The sequence below is a fragment of the Chlorocebus sabaeus genome, chromosome 1 (assembly GCF_047675955.1).
Source record: "Chlorocebus sabaeus isolate Y175 chromosome 1, mChlSab1.0.hap1, whole genome shotgun sequence".
In the NCBI taxonomy this organism is placed as follows: Eukaryota; Metazoa; Chordata; class Mammalia; order Primates; family Cercopithecidae; genus Chlorocebus; species Chlorocebus sabaeus.
Genome location: NC_132904.1, coordinates 3553437 through 3575401, shown reverse-complemented (window position 1 = coordinate 3575401; position 21965 = coordinate 3553437). Strand labels below are relative to the sequence as shown.

At 52.3% G+C, this 21965-nt stretch overlaps 1 protein-coding gene across 6 annotated transcripts in view; it reads right to left on the bottom strand.

Moving 5' to 3' along the window:
• SHANK2 (SH3 and multiple ankyrin repeat domains 2) overlaps window positions 1-21965 on the bottom strand; it is a 662741-nt gene that overhangs the window by 521764 nt on the left and 119012 nt on the right. For 5 of the 6 annotated variants that reach the window (XM_037998869.2, XM_073008675.1, XM_073008685.1 and 2 more), the window contains exons 7-8: window positions 8062-8213; window positions 6557-6724 (exon numbers count right to left, since the gene is read on the bottom strand). In XM_037998869.2, coding sequence (XP_037854797.1) covers window positions 6557-6724; window positions 8062-8213 — 320 coding nt within the window. Of the gene's footprint in view, window positions 1-6556; window positions 6725-8061; window positions 8314-21965 lie in introns of those variants that run through there. The other variant, XM_073008830.1, reaches the window with a different exon arrangement.

The following is a 21965-nucleotide window of genomic DNA, read 5'->3' as shown; positions in this document are numbered from 1 at the left end:
ATTTTTACAAAGAGAAGACTCTGTCATGTACCTGGAAGGGTTCGTTCATTAAAGGAAATCTGAAATTAAACGTTCCTCTTCCAGGAGTGTTCCTGTCTTAATGATGTCAATGACGGCTCTCAAAATCAGTAGACTTTGGGCTAGGCGCGGTGGCTCACTCCTGTAATCCCAGCACTTTGAGAGGTTGAGGCAGGCAGATCACTTGAGGTCAGGAGTTTGAGACCAGCCTGGCCAACATGGTGACCCCTGTCTCTACTAAAAATACAAAATTAGCTGGGCGTGGTGGCGCACGCCTGTAATCCAGCTACTGAGGCAAGAGAATCGTGTGTACCTGGGAGGCAGAGGCTACAGTGGGCCAAGATCACCTCACTCCACCCTAGGTCTCAGGTAACAGAGTGAGACTCCATCTCAAATATAAATATAAACATAAATATCAGTAGACTTGGAGTTAAGCAGATGATTCTCCATAATGTGGAATGGGTCCCATCCAATCCGTTGAAGGCCTTAAGACTGAGGTCCCCTGAGAAGGAAGAGACTCTGCTAAAGACAGACTTGAGACCTGCGCTGTGGCATTTACTGGGCCACGTGGCAGGGTAAATGTGAGCGCTGATGAGGATGATCTGGGAGGCAGACGGCGCTGTCCGCTGCTCCTGCAGGCCCGTGCAGGGCACCCGCACCCATCCCTTATCTGCTCCGTCCCTTATCATCTGATAGGCACAAGGGCCCTGCAGATGAACGAGAGGAGGCTCGCAAAGGCAAAGTTCTTCACATCATCACCAAGATTCTTTAGCAGAGGAGAAAATGGGTTTCCTAGTCTTTCTTGAATAGCCAGCACACCACCAGAGGGCAGTGAACGCACCCGGCTGGCTTTCCAAACTCTGCTCTGCATTTTCCAAGCTGAGGCCGGAGCAGGTGCACCGCCCTGGAGCTCATGCCTCCAAGGTACCAGTGCAGCTGCACAGGCGCAGGTCGTGGGACCGAGGTGGCCAGGTGGCACTGGGACGGCCAGGCTCTGAATGTAAGTGAAGGCCCTCAGGGACGGAACCCAGCCCCTGGCAGGCCAGGAGTCACAGCTGAGAGCTGCAGTGAGTGACTAATGACCAGGGCTCCTGCCAGCCTCCACCGTCACCTCCATCCCAGGGCCAGCTGGAGAGATGGGCCTGGAGACATTTGCCTGGTTGGGAGAGAGGGCAGGAAAAAGGAAACAGGGAGGGGCATGGGAGGGGAAAGGACAGATCTCCAAGAATCCCGAAAATTGAGACACGGCGGCTATTCTGGCCAAAGGGCTGGTGGCTAGATTTGGGGCTCTGTGAACTACTCCACGTTTAAGGAGGTTTTAGCCTGCGCTCACACTTTCAGAGCTTGAAAAGCAAACAGCAACGCAACCAGAGCACTGATGTCTAAAGGGAGGACACACGTCTGGAAAACACTAATTCAAGCAGGCATTCTCATAGAGAACAAGCGAGCTTCGGGTCCCATACGCATTTAGCTGGGTTTTCTGTGTGTGTGTGTGTGTGTGTGTGTGTGTGTGTGTGTATGTGTGTTTTGGAGTTTCGCTCTTGTTGTCCAAGCTGGAGTGCAGTGGCATGATATCGGCTCACTACAACCTGTGCCTGCCGGGTTCAAGCAATTTTCATGCCTCAGCCGCCCGAGTAGCTGGAATTACGGGTGTGCACCACCACACTTGGCTACTTTTTGTATTTTTAGTAGAGACGGGGTTTCACCATGTTGGCCAGGCTGGTCTCGAACTCCTGGCCTCAGGTAATCCACCTGCCTCAGCCTCCCAAAGTGCTGGGATTACAGGTGTGAGCCACCACGCCCAGCCACACTTGACTGTTTTTACAAAGCCTCTGTCCTGTGCCTGGAGGGGCTCATTCACTAAAGGAAACGTGAATTTAAATGTTCCTCTTCCGGGCGCGCTCCCGTCTTCATGAAGTCAGTGACTGCTCTCAAAATCAGTCAACTGAGTTGATGATTCTCCATAATGTGGGTGGGCCCCATCCAATCAGCTGAAGGCCTCAAGAGCCTTCAACTCTTGAAGGGGAAAAGGGGACTGAGGTCCCCTGAGGAGGAAAACATTCCGCCAGAGACGAACAGGATTCCATGCAGCGGGATCAACTCTTCCCGGGTCTCCAGCCTGCCCTGCAGATTTTGGACTTGCAGCTTCACGATCGCATGAGCCAATTCCTCAAAAACACTATTTAAAAAAATTCTGTATCTGTACACACACACACACGCACACATGTGCACACTCTATTGGTTCTGTTTCTCTGGAGAACCCTATCACCCCTAAATACAGAAGCAACAGCGAGTGGGTTCCATGGTGTCGTCCAGTGACATCAAATGAGTTCTGTTCATGTGAATCACCGACTTAGAGTTGACTGAGAACAAGACACATAACTCATTCTCCATTTGGCCAGGCAGGAGGGACGTCCCCAACATCCATGTCTCTTAGAGACTCACAACTCAGTCTTGTCCCCTGGGGCCAGCAGCTGTTAGGCAGAGACCTTGTGAGACTCGAGAAGGACGTGGGTGCTCAGGGTGCCACGACTCCCACCCCTCGCCCAGCCACGTCTGCTGGTGGAAATGTCTCGTGTGTGACTGCACCACCCCATCAGGAGCTTCCCCTCATGCTGAACTTGACCTTGACCTCAAATCAGCCTAGTCAGTTTTAAAAACGAAGCTCATTAGAGCTTTGGCAGTCCCAGGAACTGCCCTTTTCCAAGCAGGTCACCTTGGAAGCTTGGGACAGCTCCCAACACAGGCGGGATTCTCCTTCGGGAACTGCCTCTTCCACATCCTCAACAGGAGCCGAAGCTCACACCGTGTGGACGGGCCTGGTCTTGAAAACACCAGCACAGAGCTGACAGCCAAGCGCAGCAAGGAGAGGAGATGGGCAGAGGAACGGAGCCGTGTCTCCGGGCATGAGTGTCTGCATGGCCACGGCGTGAGCCCAAGAGGCACCAGTGCCCAGAAACACAGAACACTGTCAGGCCTGCTCAGAAGCATGTCCACACACACGTGGACCTGTATGTACGTGTATGTGTGTGTGTGTAATTTATGTTAGTCTTTCTGTCTCACATCTGGTTTCCCCACAAGGGAACACCAGGGGCTTGCATCAGGCATTTCTGTTCACTGCTGCAGGCTGTGTGTTCAGGACACTGAGACACGTCGCTGAGGATCACACCCAGCAGACGACGTCTGTGGCTGAATGAGCACTGGCAGTAGGTGGGGTCTGCGGTGCAGCCAGAATGCCTGGAAGTGGGTCAGGCATGAAGAGGCGAGTGTGGTCAGGCTCAGGCCGGGAGATCTCTTGGGGACCCCCTGAAACAGCTCAGACACAAATGAGGAGGGTGCCAGGGGAATGAGCATGGCCAGGGTCAGATGCTGTGGAGAGGCTTAGAAGGGCCAGGCCTGACACACAGCCGAGGGATGGCAGGGCCATCTGAGGCTGGAACTGTTGGTTGACAAAGGGAGAAGAGGTCAAGGGGAGGAAGAAAGAAGGAGCAAGGACAGAAACACTGGCAAGTTTAATCCAGGGAAAAAGCAAGGGCAGGGCAGGAGACTGAGGCGGGGAAGCAGCTCCCCCAACCCAAAAAGCTCCCCAGTGCTCTGCAAGAATTCCCCTGCTGCTTCTACATTCAGGTGTTATCAGCCAGGGCTCTCCAGAGAAACACAATGTGTGTATGTGTGTGAGTGTGTGTGTGTATGTCACCTGCTGCTTCTACATTCAGGGTGTATCAGCCAGGCCTCTCCAGAAAAACAGAACCTGTGCGTGTGTGCGTGTGTGTGTGTGTGTGTGTGTGTGTCCTGCTGCTTCTACATTCCAGGTGTATCAGCCAGGGTTCTCCAGAGAAACACAACGTGTGTGTGTGTGTCTGTGTGTGTGTGTGTGTGTCCTGCTGCTTCTACATTCAGGCTGTATCAGCCAGGGTTCTCCAGAGAAATAGTGTGTGTGTGTGGACACGTATGTGTCTTGCTACTTCTACATTCAGGGTGTATTAGCCAAGGTTGTCCATAGAAACAGAACCTCTATGTGTGTGTCTCTCTGTGTGTGTGTGAGTGTGTCCATGCCCTGCTGCTTCTACATTCCAGGTGTATCAGTCAGGGTTCTCCAGAGAAACAGAACCTCTGTGTGTGTGTGTGTGTGTGTCCTGCTGCTTCTACATTCAGGGTGTATTAGCCAGGGTTGTCCATAGAAACAGAACCTGTGTGTGTGTGTCTCTGTGTGTGTGTGTGAGTGTGTCCATGTCCTGCTGCTTCTACATTCAGGGTGTATCAGCCAGGGTTCTCCGGAGAAACACAACCTGTGTGTGTGTGTGTGTGTGTGTGCCCTGCTGCTTCTACATTCCAGGTGTATCAGCCAGGGCTCTCCAGAGAAACAGAACCTGTGTGTGTGTGTGTGTGTGTGTGTGTGTGTGTGTCCTGCTGCTTCTACATTCAGGGTGTATTAGCCAGGGTTGTCCATAGAAACAGAACCTGTGTGTGTGTGTGTGTGTGTCCATGTCTTGCTGCTTCTACATTCAGGGTGTATCAGCCAGGGTTCTCCAGGGAAATAGAACCTCTGTGTGTGTGTGTGTGTGTGTGTGTGTGTGTGTGTGTGTCCATGTCCTGCTGCTTCTACATTCAGGGTGTATCGGCCAGGGTTCTCCATAGAAACACAACCTGTGTGTGAGTGTGTGTGTGTGTGTGTGTGTGTCCTGCTGTTTCTACATTCAGAGGGTATCAGCCAGTGTTCTCCAGAGAAACACAACCTGTGTGTGTGTTTGTACATGTATACACTTATATGTTACATATGTATACACACACAGAGAATTTTTAAAAGTTTAAAGTTTAAAATAGACACATAAAAATTAAAGATGGAAATATTTTAAAGAGTTGGCTCATGCAGTCATGGAAAATGTAAGTCTGAAACCTGCAGTGCAGGCTGGAGATCCAGGGCAGAGTTCAGTGGGAATCTGGAGTCTTTTTCCAGCAGAATTCCTTCTCTCTTGGGATCTCTGTTTTTTCTCGTAAGGGCTTCAACTGATTGGATGGGGCCCACCCACATTTGGAGAGTCATCAGCTTAACTCACAGTCCTCTGACTCAAATGTTAATCCCACCTTAAAAAACACCTTCTTAGCAACTTCCAAAATATTGTTTGATCAAATATTTAGGAGCTACAGCCTAGCCAAGTTGACACATAACATTAATGATCACAGGGGAAAATTATTTTCCTTTTTCACGAATAAGAGCACAAGAACGACAAGAAATCTCACGGCGGATGCACGGAAGAGGACTTCCAAAGACCGGTCATTACTGCTCCTGCTCCCGAGAGCTCCGGCCTGGGTGTGGGCCTGGGGCTACCCTGAGCAGCTGCACAGATCCCTACTCACACCTCGGGGGGAGCAGGGGCTTCTTCAGCCTGCAGGGCCGAAGATCAACCAGAACTGACCTAGCACAAGGAAAGCCCAGGGAGGGTGGGGCCTGCTGGCACCCCCACTGCCCACTCTGACCACAGTGGGCAGAGTGCATAACCTCCCTTACAGGTGTGCAAGGTGGCGATGGCCGAGAACACACAGGTAGCTGGAGAAGCCATGGCAGTCACTGTGCAGAGGACCAAGCAAGAAACCAGCTCAGAGCCCTCTATCCTTGACCTCCCCTTGCTATTCCAGAGCCTCCTCTTGACCTCCTGGGTAGACGGGCCCCATCAACTCTCCATGACCCACCTCAGCCCTCTGCCTGGAGACCCTGGCCTCCAGCCTGCACCACTGAGCTCCCTCACTGTCCTCCGACTCTGGCAGGGCTCAGCCAAGAGAAGAGAGGCAGGCGTTCCTTCCCTGAGTCCTTCCTGACATGGGCCTGGGGGCCCCCTCCCTCCCCAGCCCTGGCTCTCCTGCTCCCGGGAGCACCATCTCCTCTCCCTGCCCGTCAGCTCACAGGTGCTGATGGCTCCCCAAGACTGCTCTTCTGTGGGGGCCTCAGCCTTTAACCCCGTCCACACCTCTACCTGATCAGGTAAAGACTTTTCACTGCAGATAACAGGTAAAAGTCTGTTTCTTGCCAAGACCACAGTTGACCTATCTCCTAATCCAACTGTTGCAAGGTGGGACCTGAAAAACATGCCCCTTGTGCATGCAAATCAGGCCTTCCTGGGGTTCACCTGTACTCAGCAAACACTGGTGCTAAAACACCAGTGCTTTCTGGTATCCTGCCCTGTCAGGACGGTGGGAACCTGGAAAGCGCAGGGCTTCTAGGAAGGCGGCGTCTACCTCATAACTGCCGGGCACTCCTGCTGTGCAGAAACTCAGTAGCCTTGCCTAATCTCCCGGTTTCTCCAGAGAAGTCAGAAATGTCTATTTGTCTATTTCTATGCAAATGTGTCTGTTTTCAAATACTGGTATTCACGTTTTAAAATAATTTTCAATTCACATATTTTTAGGAACTATGGGCAAACTAAACAAAATACCCGAAGGTAGGATCTAACCTTCGGGCTGCCCTGATCATCTGGGGGATCGGAGGAGAAGGGAAGGTCGGTTCGTGGGTACGACAGAGTGGAGGAGCAGGCCCACGTACCTGGTGGATCTCGTGCCAGCCGTTCTCATCTTTGCAGCACACAGTGGCGTGTTCGTGCAGGAGAAGCTCGCAGCAGTAGGGATCACCTCCGACGATGGCCGTGTGATACAGGGGGGTGAGGCCGTAACTGTCTTTATAATCCGGGGATGCACCAAGCTCTAAAAGAGTCTAGGAAAAAAAATCAAAATCTGTTGTTATTGGGTCTCATGACCCCTTTTGCAGAGTGAGGCAATCAAGAAAGAAGCACCAGGACCACCCTCCCACAGGCCAAGGCAACCCACACCCTGAGTACCCAGTGCTTCTCCTGGGCTCCCCAGAATTAAGAAGAGTATAACTTGGCTGGGCGCAGTGGCTCACACCTGTAATCCCAGCACTTTGGGAGGCTGAGGCAGGCAGATCACCAAAGGTCAGGAGTTCAAGACCAGCCTGGCCAACATGGCAAAACCCCATCTCTATGAAAAATACAAAAAAATAGCCGGCATGGTGGCAGGCGTCTGTAATCCCAGCTACTTGGGAGGCTGAGGCAGGAGAATCGCTTGAACCTGGGAGGTGGAGGTTGCAGTGAGCTGAGATTGCACCATGGCACTCCAGCCTGGGCAACAAGAGCGAAACTCAGTCTCAAAAAAAAAAAAAAAAAAAAAGTGAGGGGGCATAACTTTAAACAGTAACATTTCTAGTTCTGAAGCAGCAAACAGTGCCCAGAAATGCAGGGCAGACTGTTGTTCAGATGAGGAGACCTGCAGCACTCAGACCCATCCTCGGCCTGGCCAACATTCTGTGCCGTAGTGACGGCAACATGTGCTGAAGAGAGAAAAGGTACATGGTTTAACCTACACGCCCAGTGGAAAACCACCTCAATCTGCACACTGACGGTGGCAAACCTAGCAAGCATCGCATCCTCAAGAACGCTCCTGATTTCCGAGGAAGCCAACGGGTACGGTGTGGCTCTGCGTCCCCACCCAAATCTCAATTTAAATCGTAACCCCCAGTGCTGGAGGTGGGGCCTGGTGGGAGGTGATGGCTCATGGGGGCGGATTCTCAGGAATGGCTTAACACCACCTGCTTGGTGCTGCTCTCATGATCGTGAGTCTCCCTGTGGATGGGGCTGGGGTTCAGCACTGGCCTTATGGGTTGAAAACACAAGTCCCTTGACTGAATAGAAGGTGAAAGATGACTTCTTGGGAACCACGAATTCTCAAAGCATCGACACCCAGGAGAGAGAACAGGAAAACCTGAAACCTGGCTTCACTTCCAAGCTCCGGCCGGAACACTGTGCACAGACCCCCTACGGTGGGCCGGACACTGCTCACGGACCCCCTAAGGTGGGCCGGACACTGCGCACGGACCCCCTAAGGTGGGCCGGACACTGCGCACGGACCCCCTAAGGTGGGCCGGACACTGCGCACGGACCCCCTAGGATGGACACTGCAGGGATGGGATGGGGCAGCTGCCAGGGATCAGACAGAGCAGGGGGCGGCACCCACGTAAGATGGGCCTGGGTTTACCTTCAGGGCAACCTGGTTCCTCGCTCGCGCAGCTTTGTGCAGGGCGGTCATCCCGTCTTTGGCACGGAAGTCCAGGTGAGCCCCGCCATTTCTGAGAGCTTTGATGACCTCCACAGAGTTGTCCAGCTGAGCGGCTAAGGTCAGGGGTGTCTCTGGAGAACCCAAACACACACACTTTAGAACCAACATTTACCGCTCACACAGCCATATTCAGATGCCCAAAACTACGCTCAAAGAACTGCCCCCCGCCCCCTACCACCTCCAGGCTGTTTACAGCTCCCACCACCCGGGAACCCCAAGAGTCCAGGCACACTGCCTAGTGTGGTTCAGGCACCCCGTGCGCTGCAGTGACACACAGGGTCACGCGCGGATCACAGGAGTGACAGAGGCAGGGAGTCAACGGGACTGCTGTGTGGGCCATAGTCCAAGAGGCTTCCCCGGTGCCCTTCCCTCTGAGTACGCAGAATCCTGTGGTGCCATCTGGGTGCTTCCCGAACAGGAGGAGTGAAGGACTAAAGCCCTCGTTAGAGATGGGAAAGGCACACAGCCACCCTTCCTCATTCAATGTCACATTTACGGGCATCTTAGGAGATGCCAGCCATGGGCTGCAGGGGTACAAACAGATAAGACACGGAGTCCGTGCCCCCTGGAGCTCCCGATCTGGGTAAGTGGAAACTTTCCTTCATCAACGTGGTGCAGGATGACCCAGGAGGGAGGGCAGGGGCCCAGCAGACAGAAGGATGCCGCCTGCCTTTGTAGGGACAAGGGTCCCGTGCAGATGACCCTGAACCAGTCTGCAGCTGAGCACAGCTAAAGACATCAGTATCTATGACAACAAATCTTTCCATCCATCTTCATCTTCCTAATGGGCTCACCATGGCCACTGCTAAGCATGAGGAACTATTTTGCTGTGGTTCATATGAGAGGCTCTTCATGTTCCAGAAGAGTGCAGTGTACCAGGACAACACTCAAGTTCCCATGACCCAGAAACACCAACAGTGAATATTCACTCGGTCTCGAAGCACATTCCAGTGACAGAAGACTTCGGATGCCTTCCACGGGGTGTGTGCCTTGCTGACCCCTCACCCCATCCCACCACCCTCCATCCCAGAAAGGGCACCTGCCTCGCGAGTGTGCACTGACTATTCCCATCTATTTTTAATTCTGATGTTTACTTATCCATAAATGGGTACCATCCTGAGGACTTTTAAAATTCACCCTAGGAACCACTCTGCAGCTTGCCACTTCGTGGTGAGATGCACAGGCTTAACCCCTCCACGTCAGGAGTGTGCCGTGTGTAGACACGACAGCATCTTCATTCATTCCCTCTCCATGTGAAAGGCAGGCTTCCTGTCTTCCCCAGCTAGGAAGACTGGAAGCTCAACAAGCATAACCTCAGAAGTGGCCCCAGTCTCCCTCAACGTGAACAATGGACGGGAGTAAAAACATCTGTAATATTTTGAGACAACCTCAGAGACATGCAGTCCCTCCAACTAGAGGCTGCCCAGCAGCCACGTGGCTCCAGGGATGAGCAGATGTGCTTCGAAAAGGTGAGAAGTGGGGGCTCCTGGAAGCGCAGCAGGAGGGCACTAGCCACAGCTCTTTGTCCTGACACTAGGAGGTAGCACAGCAATGGGGGGCGGAGGAGGGGCAGGAGGCAGGAGGAGTGTAAGTGTTTAAGACAGCTGCAGCTACCCAGCGGGCACAGGGCAGTGCAGGCTGGAGCATGTGTACGCCCGTGTATGTGTGCACACCTGTGTGCATGCCTGTGTGTATGTACGCCTGTGTGTGCATGTGCATGCCTGTATGTGTGTGCATGCCTGTGTATGCATGTGCATGCCTGTGTGTGTGTGTGCATGACTACGTGTATGTGTGCATGCCTGTGTGTGCCTGTGTGCATGCCTGTGTGTGTGCCTGTGTGTGCGCGCCTGTGTGTGCCTGCCTTTATGTATGCACACCTGTGTGTGTGTGCACATGCCTGTGTGTGCATGCCTGTGTGTGTATATGCATGCCTCTGTGTGTGCATGCTTGTGTGTGTGCGCGCATGCCTGTGTGTGTGTGCATGTCTGTGTGCCTGTGTGTGTACATGCCTGTGTGCATGCCTGGGTGTATGTGCGCATGCTTGTGTGTGTGCATGCCTGTATGTGTGTGTGCATGCCTCTGTGTGTGCATGGCTGTATATGCGCATGCTTGTGTGTGTGTGCATGCCTGTGTGTGCGTGCATGCCTGTGTGTGTGCGTGCCTGTGGGTGCGTGCGTGCCTGTGTGTGCATGCATGCCTGTGTGTGTGCGCATGCCTGTGTGTGCGTGCATGCCTGTGTGTGTGCGCGTGCCTGTGTGTGCGTGCATGCCTGTGTGTGTGCATACCTCTATGTGTCTGCATGCCTGTGTGCATGTTTGCGTGTGCATGCCTGTGTGTGTGTGCATGCTTGTGTAAATATCCATGTGTGTGTGCTCCTGGGAGCATCCTAGTGTCCAAGATCAACGGGGCTGCAAAAATCAAACGACTGGGCAAGCAATTCTTCCTATGAGGGGGAGTGACTGGTGTCAACAAAACCCAGCTCTTTCCCCAAAGGGTTGGGGGGCCTCCAGCAGGTTTTTTAGAAGATGATAGTTCAGGAGGCTGGGGATGCTCAGAAGGAAACCATCACGTGAAAGAAGACCACAGATGTATCACAGGTGTAGGAAACAACCTCACTGAAAGGGATGGGGAAAGAACCGCTGACCTCGGTAGCTCCAGACATGAATGGAGTCTGTAAGACTAAAGGCAAAAGGAACAGAATAGATAAAGCTGGGTTATAAGGCAACCAGAAAGTGAGTGCAGCCACATCGATAGAAGTAAGCAACGGATTCAAAAGCGAATGGGAGGAAGGGGCCGATCTTGCAATGCAGACAAATTCCAAGCAATTCGCATCACTTCTCCGTCCTCAGGTGGTGGCGTGTAGCCCCCATTCCCCCGACCCCTTATGCGTGGGCTGTGTACAGTGGCTTCCTTCTGAGAGCACAGTGTGGAAAAGGGAAAAATGGGAGCATCTCTCCGTGGGGAAACCTGATGCACACAAGCTCAGCCAGGAGATGGGGGCAGCATTGCCCACGATGAGCCATACCAACAGGACGGGCCCTCGGCACCGGGCGATGAGAAAGGCATTTCCCTCTGTGCTCCTCCTCCCCACACCCACAGCCCTGTCTAATTGTGAAAACACCAGATGGATCCCAATAAGGGGCACCCTACAGACACCTGACCAGTCCTCCTCTGAAACTGTCCAGGTCATCACCAACAGGGAGAGCCTGGGAAACGGTCACCGCCCAGAGAAGCCCAGGGAGACGAACGAGGGAATGTTGTGTGGGAACCCGGGTAGGGCCTGGGGACGGAAAAGGACCAGCAGATAAATGCTAATGAGAGAAGAAAAAAAATGTGGACTTCAGTTAATAATAATGCATCAATATTGGTTCTCTAATTGTGAGAAGCATACCAAACTGGAGTATGATGCTGATAAGGGGGGAACCTGGGTGTAGGATATACGGAAATTCTCTGTACTATCTTTGCACTTATTCTGTAAGTCCAGAACTGTTCTAAAATGAAAAGTTTGTTTAAAAATGCCTCCTGGCTGGGCACGGTGGCTCAAGCCTGTAATCCCAGCACTTTGGGAGGCCGAGACGGGCGGATCACAAGGTCAGGAGATCGAGACCATCCTGTCTAAGACAGTGAAACCTTGTCTCTACTGAAAAAATACAAAAAACTAGCCGGGCGAGGTGGCGGGCGCCTGTAGTCCCAGCTACTCGGGAGGCTGAGGCAGGAGAATGGCGTAAACCCGGGAGGCGGAGCTTGCAGTGAGCTGAGATAGTGCCACAGCACTCCAGCCTGGGTGACAGAGCGAGACGCCGTCTCGGAAAAAAAAAAAAAAAAATTGCCTCCTGGCCATTGTGCGGGTTAATAGATTTAATGTAAAAAACGCTGCTGCTCAGACTGGCAGAAAATGTTTGTGAAAAGCATATAAAATACTTGTAGCCAAAATATACAGAGAACCCTTAAAACTCACCAACAAACAGCCGGGCGCGGTGGCTCAAGCCTGTAATCCCAGCACTTTGGGAGGCCGAGACGGGCGGATCACGAGGTCAGGAGATCGAGACCACCCTGGCTAACGCGGTGAAACCCCGTCTCTACTAAAAAATAGAAAAAACTAGCCGGGCGAGGTGGCAGGCGCCTGTAGTCCCAGCTACTCGGGAGGCTGAGGCAGGAGAATGGCGTAAACCCGGGAGGCGGAGCTTGCAGTGAGCTGAGATCCGGCCACTGCACTCCAGCCCCGGCGACAGAGCAAGACTCCGTCTCAAAAAAAAAAAAAAAAAAAAAAAACTCACCAACAAGAAAGCAAACCACCCAATTAAAAGAAGGATAAAATATTTAAATGGATACCTCACAACAGAAGATATTCAGATGGTAAACTCAGACATGAGAAGACGCTGCACACTGTATGTCATTAGGAAACTGCAAATTAAAGCAACAATTATAGGCTGTGTTCAGTGGCTCATGTCTGCAATCGCAGCACTTTGGGAGCCAAGGCAGGAGGATCATTTGAGCCCAGGAGTTCAAGACCTGCCTGGGCAACATAAGGCCTCGCCTCTACTAAAAATTTTAAAATGTACCAGGCATAGTGGCACACGCCTGGAGTCCCAGTTACTCAGGAGGCTGAAGTAGGAGGATCACTTGAGCTCAGGAGGTCAAGTTTGCAGTGAACCATGATCACACCACTGCACTCCAGCCTGGGAGAGAGAGTAAGTCCCTGTCTCGAAAAAAATAAATAAATAAAAAATACCTCGACACAATTGTCAGAATGATGAAAATCTAGAACACTGACATCAAATGCTGGTGAGGATGTGGAGCAACAGGAACTCTCAACATTGCTGGCAGGAGTGCCAAATGGTGCAGTCACTTTGGAAGACAGTGTGACGAGTTCACGCACAAGTAAACATGCACATACTCCACGATCCAGCAACTCAGCTCCTAGGTGTCTCCCTGAATGAGCTGAAAACTTACGCCCACACAGAAATCTCAGTGTTAGCGTTGACGGCAGCTTTATTCACCATTACCCAAAACGGCAAACAATCCAGAGGTCCTTCAGTAACTGAGTGGATAAATTACCCATGACACACACAGACAGCAAGATGCTGTTCAACACTAAAGAGAGACGAGCGGCCAAGCCACGACACAACACGAAGGAAGCTTAAATGCATATTGCCAAACGAATGAAACTGATCTGAAAAGGCTGCACGCTGTGTGATTCCAACTTGATGACATTCTAGAAAAGGCAAAACCACACAGCCAGTGGTTGGTCGGGCGCGGTGGCTCGTGCCTGTAATCCCAGTACACTGGGAGGCCGAGGCGGGCAGATCTTGAGGACAGGAGATCGAGACTATCCCGGTTAACACGGTGAAATCCCGTCTCTACTAAAAATACAAAAATTAGCTGAGCGTGGTAGTACACGCCTGTAATCCCAGCTACTCAGGAGGCTGAGGCAGGAGAATCGCTTGAACCCAGGAGGCAGAGGTTGCAGTGAGCTGAAATCACGCTACTGCACTCCAGCCTGGTTGACACAGCAAGACTCCGTCTCAAAAAAAAAAAAAAAAAAAAAAAAAAAAAAGATCAGTGGTTGTGAGGGGTTAGACGGCAAGGGAGGGATGGATAGGTGGAGCACAGAGCAGTTTTAGGGCAAGGAAGCTAGGCTGTGTGATTCTGTAATGGTGGGTACAGGACAGGATGAATCTGTCCAAACCCACAACATGAGCAGCACCAAGAACGGACCCTCATGTAAACTATGGACTTCAGTTATTGTAACAAATGCCCTAAACCAGTGCAAGCTGTCAGTAACAGGGGAGGTGGAAGTGAAAGTGCACAGAGGAAAACTCTGTGCCTTCTGCCTGGTTTCTCTGCCAGCCTAAAACTGGGCTCTGTCCCCAACCCCAAGAGGGGCTCCTGAGGACCCTGGCCCCTGCCTCCGTGTCACCCCCACCCTCGCCACTCCCTCTGCCACATTTTCCTTACTGAAGGCACGGCACCTTGCTCCATCTAAGAGCATGGCAGGGTGTGTGTAAGAAAAACCCTGAAATAATGAGACAGTGTATTTGAAATAATTGGACCCTTAAAAACAGGTCTCTTTTTATAAGGAACTGTACCGAACAAACCAAAGGCACCCAAATATATTCACCGGTAGCAAAGGGAGTTATTTACGCGAAGTCTTCCAGCTCCTTCATTGGCACTGGGTAATTTCTGCACCTCTCACCCTCTGCAGACGGAGGTTGACGAGGTTCCAGAACCATATTCTCTTGAATTGCCTCACCTTCCCGGGTGCTGTTAGTTCTGGGGAATCGCACTGGGTGATTCATTCAGGGGCCAAGGTGAGACTGCGGAGCATGAACTGTCAGTCATTGCACGCATCAAACAAGCCCCTTCCACTCTTCACGACGATGCTCTGAAGGTAGTCAGTGCACCAGGACCCAGAATGTCCTTGAGGCCTCTTAACTGGGTGGTGCGGGAGGTGGGAAGGGGCTCCCCAGTGACACAGCCCCACAGCAGCAAGAAGGGGGAGCCGGGGATGGGGGGTGGCCGAACTGGAGGAGCTCAGCCTCATAGGCAATGAGTGCACCATGGCCCTGGAAACAGATTCAGTAACTGGATTTCATCAGTGAGGTCCAGACACATCACAGGTGCTCTGCGGAATCGGGCTTCATAAAGGAACCCTCTCTTTCTGACTTCTCATCCAGATACTTAAAGAGTCGAAAGGCATTTCTAGCTTTATTAACCAGACCTCTTTTGTGGTTCCTGAGGCTTCTCTCAAATTTGGAGACAACGGTGCAAGATAAAAGGGCCAACCTAAGTTTTGTTCAAATTGTCAGGTTCACTTTCTGTTCGGGGCTTGGAAACACAACTGGTCTCATCTCAGAGGTTCCAACCAAAGCAGGAGATGAGCCCTGAGACTCTGGTGGGGGAAGTCTTTGTTTGTTTGTTTGTTTTTTACACTACTTTCATCATCGTTACTTAATACAATTTACATTTGGAACAGGTACCAGATGGTCGCCTGCAATCACACAGGCTGTTATGTTTTCACTGACAGGTCATTCCACTGGGACTTAATTATCTCAGTCTAGAGGGCTGCTTCTCTCTGCTCCCGCCCCATGTCCAGTCCCAAGACAGGGACATGGGGCCCAGGTCTGCAGGGCCTGGGACTGAGCAAGGCAGCATTTCCTGAGCTTAGCAAAAAGGCTGCTTTGAACTCTAAGCACAGACTCTGTTGCTCCCCAGATGGCTTTGAGAAGTCACCAAACTCACTGTGGAGAGGCTAAAATATGGGATGGGAACATGCCCAGGCTGTGGCCGACAACCAGGAGGGAAGTGGGAATGTGAACAGCTTGTCCCCTACCTGGGCCTGCCTGAGTCATCCATGTCCAGCCAGGCCAGCTAATGCTAAGAGACCCCTGTTTGTCCCATTGCCTTTTCCCCCAAGAGTTGAGAGCAGGGACCTCCAAGGGCAAGCAGAGCCCAGGCTCTGCCTCTGCCCTCTGCGGTGACTCAGCAACTGGCCTAGACTGGGCTGTGGTAACAAGATCCCAGAGGCTAGGTGGCTTAGAAGTGACAGACACGTATTGCTCACGGTTTTGGAGGCTGGAAGTCCAAGATCAAGGTGCTGGCAGATTTGGCGTGTGTCTACCTGGCTCACACAGGCCACCTTCTTGCTGCGGCCTCACAGGGTGGAAGGGGTGAGGGAGCTCTCTCGGCCTCTTTTGTAAGGGCACTAATCCCATTCACAAGGGCCCCAACCTCTTAATACCATCACCTAGGGGGTTAGGGTTCAACAGTATGGGGGACGCAGACATCAGCCCTGGCAGCCGCTCAGCTGGGCTCTCAGAGCTTCAGATTCCTCCCAAGACAGCGGTGCCTGCAGGGGACCCCCCCTTGATTACAGAGCTGAGGCCTGGCAAGGCCCTGTTTGCTGCTGGAGCACAGCAGGTCACCAACAGACTGCAGCTATCACTCTCAAGTGCCCTTATTACTGGTAGGGTGGGTGACAGTGCCAGTCTCCCTGGGACCAATAGGCTTCCCAGGATATGGGGTATTCGGCACTAAAACCAGGGCAGTCCCAGGAAAACCAGACACATTGGTCACCCTGCCTGTTTCCTGGAGGCAGCCTGCCAGAGTCAACCCTGTGTTTCTCCCTCTGCGTCCAAAACCAGGAGAAAACAACACTGATTGAGCTGCCGTAGTTGATGCTGATGATAGGAACATTCTGGAAACTCTATTAAGGGTGGCACATGACCCACAGGCTTAACCACTGATATGGTTTGGTGTCCTGCCCAAATCTCATGTGGAAATGTAATCTCCAGGGTTGGAGGTGGGGCCTGGTGGGAAGTGACTGGATCATGGGGATGGATTTGTCATGAATGGTTTAGCACCATCCCCTTCCTTGGTGCTGTCCTGGCAAAAGTGAGTGAATTCTTGCAAGATCTGATTGTTTAAAAGTGTGGCACCTCTCTCTCTCTCTCCCCCTCTCCCCTTCTCACTCTCTCTCCCCCTCTCCCCTTCTCTCTCTCCCCCTCCCCACCTCCCTCTCTCTCTCCTGCTTTTGCCATGCGATGCACCTGCTCTTCCTCTGCCTTCCGCCATGAGTAAAAGCTCCCAGAGGCCTCCCCAGAAGCAGATACCGCCAGTTTCCTGTACAGCCTGAAGAACCTAGAGCCAATTAAACCTCTTTTCTTTATAAACTACCCAGCCTCAGGTATTTCTTTACAGCAATGTGAAAATAGCCTGATAGCACCACACTGCTCATCTAATGCTCACATTTTCCTGCCCTGATATCATTCAGTTTAGGAGACAAGAGGATGGAAGCTGAGAGAGGTTCTTTAACCTGGTCTTCACACAGCCGGCTGCAGAGAAGCGGGGGTTAAAGTCTCCTCTCTGGGGTTCTCCATGGCCTGGCATTGAGCTGGGTATTGGAAGGGTCACCTCTGCAGTTCCAACATAGGGCTCCCTGGTCCTGCACCTCTGAAGCCCAGTGTCTCTAACAGTGGTGTTATCCGTGTGGCCGGGTAGTGTCAGCGTTTCAGTCAGGAGGATGCATATCTGTCCTTCCCACTCTGCCTTCTCCTACTCCGCCTTGACAGAAACAAAGTGAAGGTGGTGTCCTCCCTGGCAACACGGGGCTCTGGCTTCTCACCGGAGCTTCTGTTTAGCTTGTCTCCCCTGATACTCGCTCTGTGTGTGCCTGAGGGTTGCTATAAGCCATTGTTCTGGAATTACTCACAGCTACCTTTGTTTCTGAGAGCACCCACCCGGGCTTACTTTTCTCTTTTCCCTCATCACCCTGGGTCCCCACTTCGCTGCCCCTCCGTCAGCACTGCTGGTTTCTCTCCTGATTTGAGAAAACAAGTGAGAATTCTTGAGACACTGGTGGCAGGTGCAGAAGTTGGGAAGTGGGGTGGTGTGAGGCCAGGGCCACCTGTGCTGTCTGCAGCCGACCCGTGGGTCTGCACTTGGCCTTCAGTTTCGGAACTTTCTGCCTTAGTTACCCCTTTTCCCTTTTTATTTGCCATATATAATGTTTTTGGCCTTACAAAAATATGTCAGTGTATATGATCGCTGTTAGTTTTACCTGTACAAAAACCTGCACACAGGCGTTTATGGCAGCTTGACCCACAATTGCCAAAAGCTGGAAGCAGCCCAGACGTCCTTTAGAAGGCGAGTGGATAAGCAAACCAGGGTACGTCGGAAAATGGAACATTGTCCAGCGCAAACAGGAAACATGCTTCCAAACTGTGAAAAGGCCTGGAGGCACCTTCCGCACGTGCTACCAAGTGAAAGAAGCCGATCTGAAGCACACTGTGTGATTATAAGATTCCAGCTCTAGAACATTCTGGAAAAGGAGAACGTGAAAGGGTCAGCGAGGCTGGGTGTGGTGGCTCATGCTTGTAATCCCAGCACTTTGGGAGGCCGAGGTGCTCAGATCACCTGAGGTCAGGAATGTGAGTCCAGCCTGGCCAACGTAGTGAAACCCTATCTATACTACAAATAAAAAAATTAGTTGAGCATGGTAGCACATGTCTGTAATCCCAGTTACTGGGAGGCTGAGGCAGGAGAATCGCTTGAACTCGGGAGGCGGAGGTTGCAGTGAGGCAAGATCATGCCACCGCACTGCATCCTGGGCGACAGAGAGAGACTCAGTCTCAAAAAAAAACCAAAACAAAACAAAACAAAAAGGGTCAGCAGCTGCCAGGGACTCAGGGATGAACAGGGGCACAGAGGAGCTCTCAGGCCGTGAAGCTGATCTTTATGATACTGTGACGGTGGATACAGGACATCTGGCAAAACTGACAGAATGTGCAACACCAAGCTTGAACCCTCACATAAGCTCTGGACTTTGGGATCACTCGTGGGTACAACTCCAGGCATAAATCCTCGTGTAAGCTCGACTTTAGGATCACTAGTGGGTACAACACCAAGCACGAACCGTCGTGTAAGCTCTGACTTTAGGAGCACTATTGGGTGCAACACCAAGCACGAACCGTCGTGTAAGCTCTGGACTTTAGAATCACTAGTGGTTACAACACCAAGCACGAACCGTCGTGTAAGCTCTGACTTTAGGATCACTATTGGGTGCAACACCAAGCACAAACCGTCGTGTAAGCTCTGACTTTAGGATCACTATTGGGTGCAACACCAAGCACGAACCGTCGTGTAAGCTCTGGACTCTAGGATCACTAGTGGGTACAACACCAAGCACGAACCGTCGTGTAAGCTCTGGACTTTAGAATCAGTAGTGGTTACAACACCAAGCACGAACCGTTGTGTAAGCTCTGACTTTAGGACCACTAGTGGGTACAACACCAAGCACGAACCGTTGTGTAAGCTCGACTCTAGGATCACTAGTGGGTACAACACCAAGCACGAACCGTCGTGTAAGCTCTGGACTTTAGGATCACTCTTGGGTACAACTCCAGGCATGAACCCTCGTGTAAGCTTGGATTTTAGGATCACTATTGGTTCACTGATTGTAACACATGTGCCACACTAAAGCAAGATATTACTAACACGGGAAACTGGGGGAGGGGACAATATGGGAACTCACATTCAATTTTCTGTCAGCCTAAAACTGCTCTAAAAAATCAGCTCTGCTCATTTCACAAAAGGGAGGCAGGAGAAGAGGAAGTTCTGCTTTATAGAGAAATATCAGCCACTACGAGAAGAAAAACTGATTCATAAAATTGCCGTTCGGCAACAACCAGGGGAGAACTGATCCCATAATTCTGCTTTAAATTTTAAAATTGAAAATAAGAGGCTGGGCTCAGCGGCTCACACCTGTAATCCAAACACATCAGGAGGCCGAGGCAGGACGACTGCTTGAGCCCAGGAGATTTAAGACCAGCTCGGGTCACATAGGGAGACCCTCATCTCTACAAAAAAATATAAAAATTAGCCCAGAGGCTTGTCATCATGAGAATATTTCAGAACATTCATAAGGTAACTCCGTGCTACTGTCTCCACGGATCAGGCTCCCGAGCCGTTTCTACTCAGTTCTGGGAAACACGGTCAGGTCTTTCTCCTTTAATTCTGCTGCTTTGCAGTGGTTCACAACAACTATGGACTTTCTGCATTGACACCGGCCTAATCCAGAATTCCAGCGGCAGAATTTCGAGTATGGTGGCACGTACCTGTAGTCCCAGCTATTCAAGAGGCTGAGGCGGGAGGATCAACTGAGTTCAGGAGGTCAAGGCTGCAATGAGCTGTGATCGTGACAGAGGGAGACCCTGTCCCAAGAAGAAGGAAGGGGAGGGAAGAGGAGGGGAGAGGCCAGGCGCGGTGGCTCACACCTGTAATCCCAGCACTTTGGGAGGCCGAGGCCGGTGATCACTTGAGCTTAGGAGTTTGAGACCAGCCTGGGCAACATGGCAAAACCCCGTCTCTACAAAGAATAGCTTGGCGTGGTGGCACATGCCTGCAGTCCCAGCTACTTGGGAGGCTGAGGTCGGAGAATCACCAGAACCTGGGAGGTCAAGGCTGCAGGGAGCTGAGATTGCGCCACTACACTCCAGCCTGGGTAACAGAGGGAGACCCTGTCTCAAAAAAAAAAAAAAAAAAAAGGAAAGAGGAGGGGAGGGGTAATGATTTCTGTCGAGGCCAAAACCAAAACAAAATAAACCCCCAACCTCTATGTGTGCTCGTCTCCCTGGTGATGCAGGGAAGTGTCCTGTAAGGAAGCACGCACGCATTCTGTCTTTGAGCACCAGACCCACCGGGGCCCCATCCCAGGCCCCAGCCCCGCGGGTCTCTGCCTTTGCTGGAGACCCTAGAACGCCTGTCCTTAACTGAGTGCTCTTTCCCAGGAGCCACTTGTTGGGGGCCTGATGACAGCAGGGGTTCCTGTATCTTCTCTGGGTTTGGTCTTTGTCATCAGTAAACCAGCCCGGAGGCTTGTCATCATGAGAATATTTCAGAACGTTTGAAAGGTAACTCTGTGCTACTGTCTCCACGGAACAGACTCCCGAACCGTCTCTCCTGAGTTCTGGGGAACGTGGTCAGGTCTTTCTCCCTCTTTAATTACGCACCTCCACAATGGCTCTAACAACTATGAACTTGATGTTTGGCACCGGCCTAATCCAGGATTCGAGTGGCAGCAGCTTTAACTCCAGGCAGGGCCCAGAGAAATCGCTGTTTACCTGTTCAGAGTCTGCACTGATGCGTTTTTAGCAGCAAATTGAGGGTCTATTCTGGAATAACAGTCATTTCAGAACTCTTAAAGTCGAGACACCAACAACAGTCTGGTGAAGGAGGCCAAGGGAGGCCTGGCTTGGGACGGGTGCCAATTACAGGGGGCACATCAGGAAGAGAGGAGCACAGCAGCTCAGAAGGGACTCCCAGCCTCCTTCTACTGCTGGCCAGGCCAAGGCGAGACAGAGGGCCACGATGCCTGGTTACCCCACAGCAGCATCAGAAACAGCCCTGGACGAGGCCAGGATGAAGACGTAAGTGGCTCTGCCAGCGTGGTGGGAGCCACGGCCAAAGGCTGTCTCCAGGGAGAATCCGGGTCAGCAGCTCAGGATGAAGGCTGCCCATGGAGGTGCTCCGAAGCTCAAGGTCAAGCTCAGGAGCCCCTGGGTCCATTTACTTTCACAGCCTCATATGGAAAGGGTTCAAGTCCTCACAGAGCCAGGAGCTGGCACAGAGGCCATCACCAGAGAGATACTGCCACGTCAGCGCAGCACAGAATGCGTCCACATCAGGGAAGGCCGACTGGCCAGGGCTCTCCCGAGCTGCCTGCAGACCTGCACGCTCTCCGTCACACCACCATGCCCGGGTCAGGCCTCTCTGCTTCCCACCTCAGCTCCTTTCCTTCTCCCACTGCCGGCCCCACGGCTGAGGGCCACCACTCACACAAGATGAAGCCCTACAGCTGCTCACCACCCTCCAGATGCCCTGCAGGCCTAGACTCTACTGCTCCTGCCCACCACATGCCCTTGTCCCCATCACTGCCTTTCCCCTCTCCTCCTCTCCAGATGTCCCCAGCAACACAAGCCCAACTCAGCCTCCTGCTTCATGCCATCAGCTGGGACTGCCCAGACCTCCAGCGAAAGCTTGGCCTTGTCCACGTCACTGCCCCGCACGCAGACCCCCAGGCTTCCCTGACTCACGGAGGATCGGCGCAGGGCCTGCGGCCTGCTCAGCTGTAGACAGGCACTCGCCTTCCTACCCTTTCCCTACCCGCTGGGTGCACTCTGCCCCCCGAGCCACGCTCATGCAGTCCTGCCTCCCGATGTCACAGGCATCAAAGCTCCTGTGCCGGCTTCTCCTGCCGCTCACAGTGAAGCCTAAGAGACACAGACAATGGCAAAGAGGCAAGGACAGTTCTCCAGCAGTGCTCA